The 7,773-nt window shown below is 28.2% G+C and overlaps 1 protein-coding gene across 1 annotated transcript; it reads left to right on the top strand.

Annotated features, from left to right (window-relative positions):
- The first annotated feature begins 3,297 nt into the window (after nucleotides 1–3,297).
- AT3G44940 (enabled-like protein (DUF1635)) lies at nucleotides 3,298–5,283 on the top strand. The gene is made up of 2 exons (NM_114363.4): nucleotides 3,298–3,533; nucleotides 4,055–5,283. Exons 1-2 carry the CDS (start codon nucleotides 3,483–3,485, stop codon nucleotides 4,754–4,756), a joined length of 753 nt encoding a protein of 250 aa, NP_190080.2. The 5' UTR covers nucleotides 3,298–3,482; the 3' UTR covers nucleotides 4,757–5,283.
- Nucleotides 5,284–7,773: the final 2,490 nt, after the last annotated feature.

Genomic DNA, 7,773 nt, shown 5'->3' with positions numbered 1-7,773 from the left:
TAGAATTCATAAATATCAATTTAATATATATATATATATATATATATATATATATTAAAAATAATGAAAGTTATATATATGTCATAAAGTAGGTATTTACCTATTATTTATATCCATAAAACTAAATTTAATATATATATATATATGAAAACTATAGTAATGTTTTTAAAGAAAATGAGAAAATAAAGTGAAAAAAAGAAAAAAAAAGGTACAGACCTTCTAAAGACCATAAAATTGTGTTTTAGAAAAAGGGAGATTTGTAAAACTACATTTTTTACTACCTTTTTGTAACAATACCTTTTTATGTTGTCCATTTTTAAAAATACCCCTTCACTTTAACAGAATGACCAAATTACCCTCATCTAATAGGAACATGTAATTGGAAACTGAAATTTTTCCGCAAAATTTTTGGCGCCAAAATTTATTTTTCCCGCCAAAAAAAAAATTTCGCCAAATTGTTTTCCCGAAAAAACAATTTTCCGCCAAATTTTTTTTTTCATAACAATTTTTTCCAGAGCCAAAAAAATACTTTTAAAAATTCTTGTAACTTTTTTTTGCGGGAAATAGATTTACAAGGGATTTTAAAAGAGCTTTAAAAGAGTTACAAGAGGTTTTAAAAGACTTTAAAAGATTTACAAGGAACTTTAAAAGGGTTTTAAAAGATTTACAAGAGATTTTAAAAAGGTTTTAAAAGATTTACAAGGAATTTTAAAAGGGTTTTAAAATATTTACAAGAGATTTTAAAAGAGTTTTAAAGTATTTACAAGAGATTTAAAAAAGTCTTAAAAAGATTTACAAGAGTTTTTAAAGTGTCTTCTTGTAAATTTTTTAAAAATCTTTTAAAAACTCTTGTATATTTTTTAAAACTCATTTAAACCCTTTAAAAATCTCTTATAAATCTTTTAAAACCATCCTTGTAAATCTTGTAAAACACTTTTAAACCCTTTTAAAATCTTTTATAAATTTTTTAAAACCATCCTTGTAAATCTTGTAAAACTTTTTTAAACCTTTTAAAAATCTCTTATAAATCTTTTAAAACCATCCTTGTAAATCTTGTAAAACACTTTTAAGCCTTTTTAAAATCCCTTGTAAATATTTTAAAACACTTTTAAACCATTAAAAACTCTTTTAAAAACCTTTGTAAATCTTTTAAAGCCCTTTAAAATCCCTTGTAAATATTTTAAAACCCTTTTAAAATCATTTGTAAATCTTTTAAAATTCCTTGTAAATATTTAAAACCCTTTTAAAACAAATTTAAACCTTTTAAAAATCTTTAAAAAAACATTTGTAAATTTTTTAAAGCCCTTTAAAATCCCTTGTAAATATTTTAAAATCCTTTAAAAATCTTTTAAAATCCTTTTAAAATTCCTTGTAAATCTTTTAAAATCCCTTGCAAATATTTTAAAATCCTTTTAAAATCCTTTGTAAATATTTTAAAACCCTTTTAAAATCCCTTGTAAATCTATTTCCCGTAAAAAAAAAGTTTTAGGCGGGAAAAATATTTTTGGAAAAAAAAATTTGGCGGGAAAATTTTGGCGGGAAATTCATTTTAAATATTTTAGGCGAAAAAATATTAATATTTCATTTTATTAACCTAAAACAATTTTCAAATAGGGGTAACATGGTTATTAAAAATTTAAAGAGGGTAGAAATGAAAATGGATAAAACAAAAGGGTATAGTTGAAAAGGGACATCATGAAAAGGACATTAGAAAGATTTTTTCTTAGAAAAACATGAACTTACAGATAAAATAATAAAAAAAAAATATTATTTGTGCTATGAGAAAAAATTGGAAAGCTAAAGCATGATTGTTTCAATTTTGGGGCTGTAACTTTTTTAATGTCTTTAAAAATTTCTTACAGCGCAACCAATAATATTTTAAGAGGAGGAAAAGTAAAATAAAAGCAATGTGAAACAGTGCAAGTCCACTTAGATTAAAATATATGACTATGCTATATCTTTTTTGCAATCTCGATTTAAGATAAAAATCAACTAATCAAGAATCATGTACAAATACATGCATAATATTTTAAGAAATGTATTTAGTACTCTTCTCAAGTACACACTTTGCTTTTCCCATTAAAAACACACAATTTTTAAAAAAAAAAAAATGAGAAATTAGACCGAAACTTTAGCTTAATAATTTATATAAATATCTTTATCGTGTCAAATAAAAGAACAAATGTGCGTGCGTGAGTTGATAATATCCACCTCGAAAATTGTTAGACACTCTTTTATATTTGTCCTACTACTGATCAAGGTCCTAACTTCTCGACACAGACATAATGAAACTAAATGTTGAAATATAGCATTCCTCTCCCGTTCTACTCGGTGTAGACTTGGTAGTGTGAAATGGGTGTAATGTGAAGACATTACACTCGTAAACTTGTTTCGTCTTTGGGTAAAAGCCAAAGAAATGCTGTTGTATCCATTGACAACACGAAAGAAGAAAACAAAAATACTCTAAGAAAGTGAGACCCAGCAAGTACGTAAACTACGGAATTGGTCATTGCACAAAACCATTGACATATGCTAAAGTACTTAGTAGAAACAGTAAATAAATAGTTCGATCACTATGACTATTTGGAAGAAAAAAAAAACTTTCGTTGAAAGTATTTTTTTTTTTTTGGGTATTTACCACTCTAAAATTCTATGATTTCATCGAACAGTTTAAACTACATATATTTTAATTCTACGATTAGGGCAGATCGATCCGAAAGATAAGCATACTAAACAACTTTTTTTTCTTTTTCTGTTTTAAGGGCTATTAGTTTTCTTACAGTAAAAATTATGTTTTCAGTGCCCACCAATTTCTATATAAAACTAATTTTATTTTAGGTTTTAAATAGAAAATGTGAAAAAATGTCATTGATTTTTAATCATTCAAATTATTTTTCTTAAAAAAAATTAGGACCACCATTTTATTAGACAGACAATTCGGTACAATCATCTAGAATTTTAAACTACTACAGTAATAAAATTTACAATTGTTTTTATAATTATTAACTTCATGTTTTATACGAATATGAACTCGAATAATAACGATGTTAAACAACCAAATAGGTTAATAGTTATATTATTTGATAAAATTTTAATTTTCACTGTAAGTGATATACAGTCAAGAATCTCTAATTCATGATCATTTATTAAAAGAAAAAATATATAATTAAACCATACTTTTATGTTTAGTAATACCTAATAAGTGATATAATACTTTTTCCTTTACAATTTCTCATAAATTACCAATTATAATATAAATATATAATTTGGGTGGGGTTTATCAACTTTTGTAGAATAATAATATTGGATACTGAAGATAAAAGGTGTTGAAAGCTCTCTATTTGACAGTCACAGGCATATATGCTTCCTTTAACCAGTCCATGAAATTTCACTACTTTTATAACTCTCTCTCCCTCCTTCTTCTTCTTCCATAAAACTCTTCACTAAACCTAAAGATCTCTTAAGCTTAATTTTGCAAGATCATGGACCAAAGCAATTCTCTTCTTAGCTGGACTTACTTCTCTCATGGAAAGGTAGAGACTTTTTTTATCTCTAACATTTTGGCTTCCTCTGTTTTTCTTAACATTTGTGATGGGTTCACTATTCTGCTTAGATCTATGCATAATGTGTGTCTAAAAAACATAAATTTCTTGTGTCTTCTTCTTCGTTTATGTTATAAACCCCTAAGTTTGACTCAATTTCTGATTTTTATATCAAATTTGTTGAAATCACTTATACTCTGTTTCTGAGCTTAATTTTGCTTAATGGGTGTTCTTAATCTTAAAATTTTAGTTTAAATTTCACATTTTGTATGTAAATTAGCTGGAAAAGACAAGACTTTGGGGACATTTGTTCTGTTTGACCAAAAACCCTAATTTTGATATGAATGCTCAAATTTAGGGGTTTCTCTGTTTCTTTGTATGTTACTGGGGGATTTGTTGTGTGTTTATGACCAAAACCCTAATTTTGTTATGAATCTGCAAAGAAATGCTCAATGGTTTCTCAGTGTCTAGCTGATTGTTTTTGTGTTTTTTGTACCTGTTGAATTGTTCAGACAACGGAAGAGCTAAGACAGACTCTCGTGTACACAACAATGGAGTTAGAACAAACAAAGCTTGTGGCTCACGAGGAGCTAAGGAAGAGAGATGAACAACTGATCCACCTAGAAGATGTTTTAACCAAAACCCTCAAAGAAAGAGACGAAGCTCTAGAGAAATATAATCATCTCCTCTTAAATAATCTCTTACTTCAACAGAAGCAGCAACAGAATCAGAATCAGAAACAAGAACTTGTCACTCCTCCTTTATCAGGAGCTTCAAGTATTATTGAAGACGAGCAAGTTCAGCCACAGCAGCCGCAGCTTAACTCAAACAAGAGCTTTTCGTCTTCAGACACTGAAGAAAGCATCATGTCACCATCAGTGATTGATCCAGTGACGATGAACCAACAGATTGAAGTCTCAGGAGATGAGATGTTGGCTACATTGTTGCCTGACAAACCACTGCCTGAAAAGGGAAAACTCTTACAAGCTGTTATCAAGGCAGGTCCTTTGCTTCAGACACTTCTCTTAGCTGGTCCTCTGCCTCAATGGCGCCACCCACCGCCTCCACTTGAGACCTCTGAGATCCCTCCTGTCACCATTCCACTACCTCAGTTTCAGAACAATGGCTGTGGGAACTCCAACAAGAAAAGGGCATTCTCAATCTCAGATGAAACTTATTCAGAGACTAAGTATCAGAAAGTTCTTCTCCATTAACCGGCTACTGATCTTTTTATCCTTACTCAACAAAATACTAATATATAGTCTTTCTAATATACCAATATACAGATCACTTTTCAGTATTAATCTCACTTAGGGTACTAGTGAGAGTGATCTTTTTAGTCAGTTTGTTGTAGATAGAGCTTGATTTGAATTTGTGGAGAGTGAATCTGATCCATTTAGGGTTTAGATCTAGAGAGTGATGGGAATGAAACTCCCCTGGTTTAACTCATACTCGAACATGAGTGTTTTTTTTACCAAGTGAGAGAGTTTTGCTATTTGCTTTTCTTTTGTTGTGCTTATTGATTTCTTGTTTTGTTTCCTAAACCCAATTTTACATTCATGTTTTGGCTCCATGAATGTAAACTTATTGGGGTGTTTTGTGTTTTTTTTCTTCCTTTGTAATCCAATTTCACCTTGGTGTAAAATACTAAAAATCTAAAGGAAATGTGATGTTTCTGTTTTCAGGAAATGTAATGTATAGTATGTAAAGACTTTGATTATATATATATAATATATATACTAAAAGATAGTGCCGGGCAAATAAACCGGAACCGCCCCGAAAAGTTAGATTCGAAACCGAACCCAAACCCAAAAATTTATTCTATTGGATCCTAAATTCCTCAACCCAAAAAACCAAACCCAAATATAGGCTAATATTTATTCGAATATCAAAATTTTACCGAAAACTCAAAGATTTACCTGAAATCTGGGTATTTACCCAAAAATTCGGGGATATCGGTTCTAAAAATGACCTTAAAATCTATACTTGAACCAATCCGAATCCGATTGGAACCAAACAGAAACCGAACCGAGATTGAAATTTATCTTATTGTGTCCTAAACTTTTCTACCCGAAAGACCCATATCCAATCAAATTTTATTAAAATCCGACCCGCGTACCCGGATGCCCATCTCTACTAAAAGTCTAAAAGACTTAAGAGGTCTATGGTTTGGAGGTGTTTAATTAATTTTGGGAACTTCGAGGTATATTCATAACTAAAAGTTTTTTTAAGGTATTTTAATGCAATATTATATTTCAATGGGAGATGGGTGGGAAGTGGTAACCGGAAAGTCGATGGGTAAGCCAACAACCGGAAAGGATTTGATGTGTTCTTTTGGAACCCCTGTGGGTCCTGAAGATCTTAAATCGGATTTCTGTCTTTGTGCTAAATATTATTGCATGGACCTCCTAACTTTTTTTTTTATTCAAGTTTCTCCAATTTCCTTTAACAAAAAAAAAAAAAATGTTTCTCCAATTTGGTCATTTAACGGATTCATCCAAAATTCAGTTCAGATTTTTTTTTTTTTTTGTCATCAGATTCAGAATTTTATCTAAAAATTATGGTATCAAGGAATCTAATTTATTGAAGTCGTACTCAAATACGGATATAAATCAACTATCGTTTGGATTCGTTATATAAATGTAACTCGTTTCGTTCACTAGAAACAAATCTTTTGTGATGGTAAATTGGCACATACATAGTTTTAGAACAACAATATATATAATGTGTTTTTTTTTCCGATAATTTCTTCGATGTTTAACTTAGTAAATAAAATGCGGAATTTGGTTCGAAATGGGACAAAAAATTGTGATTTGAATCTTACTAACTGATGTGGAGGGAAATTTTGTTCAAGTTGCTTCTCCTTTCACTTTTGTTTTCATTACATAGATAGATTAGATAAATTTGGAAAGGCTAAATGTACAAAAATATATGAAAATATAATCTGAATACGATAATCACTCATAATAAGAGAGTATATAATTAGTGAGAGATTGAAGAGTAAGTAACGTAAGTGTTAAGACGGTCATAAGTAACATCATAAGTATTACGACGGTCATTTAACTTGTGCTATAAATATAGCATTAATATATATACTTAAACTCAAACACTTACTCTTCCGTATGCAATTTAATAAATGTATTTTCATGTAATGTGCTATAATTGTAGCATTCATATATATAATAAAAACTCAAAAACTTACTATTCCGTATGCAATTTAATAATATATTTTCATGTACTCGTTATGAAATATTACTAGAAATTGACCGCGGTATACCGCGGGATGATTTTTTCTTTACAATTTTAGAATTTTTTATTTTAATTAATATTATTTTTATTTAAATAACATAATCAAGATGTATAATTTGAATGTACATAATTTATTTCATAAATTACGTATTATGCTATGTTGTTTGTTGTATATTTGAGTCTTTATGTAATTATATATGGTAAATAATTTGTTTGTTTGGGTATTTTATTTGGGGTATTGAATATTTGAATTTTGTTTTGTTTGTGTGATATTTGTTTGAAATTGAAAGTTTTGGATTTTACAAGTTTGGTATGCAGTATATATACGATTACCCCGCCTTACATCGCAAGATTTTTTTTTATATGTTTTATATAATTTACTAAATAATATAATAATGGATATATTAATTTTTTAGATTTGTTTAGTTTTGTAGAAAAATATAGAGATATTTATAATTTTATGTGCTAGATCTATATACAAATTATTATTTTCATTTGAAATTTAATCAATCAAAATTAGTTGTTGTGAATGTAAACATTTTGTTGTTATGTATAATACTTTGTGGTTCATATAATAATTATGGATATTTAAACTTTATCCACAAATATTAAATTAGTTGCTTTTATGTATTATTTAGTAAACAATTGCCTTATATAAGAGCAAGAAATTTTGTGAGTGTTTTTAGACAAATCCGTAAAATTTTGACTTATGGTCATTTTTAGTTAGCTAGGTTTAGACCCTTAGATTAATTCTTCTTTACATATAGTATTAGATCTTGATCCGCACATACGTGTGGGATTTCTTATTTTAACATATGTGTTAGATAAAATTTAGTATCTATATTTTTTAAAATAGTAGTATTAGTAATTACAGAATTTGTTTTCTGTTTTTTAGTGAATTGGATAATAGTATAGATATGAATTATAAAAAGTAATTGTAAAATATTATTTTGTGTTTTCAAATGAATACTTGAAACAATTT

Source organism: Arabidopsis thaliana, chromosome 3, assembly GCF_000001735.4.
Source record: "Arabidopsis thaliana chromosome 3, partial sequence".
In the NCBI taxonomy this organism is placed as follows: domain Eukaryota; kingdom Viridiplantae; phylum Streptophyta; class Magnoliopsida; order Brassicales; family Brassicaceae; genus Arabidopsis; species Arabidopsis thaliana.
The sequence above is the reverse complement of the archived record's forward strand: the minus strand, read 5'-3'. Positions and strand labels throughout refer to the sequence as shown.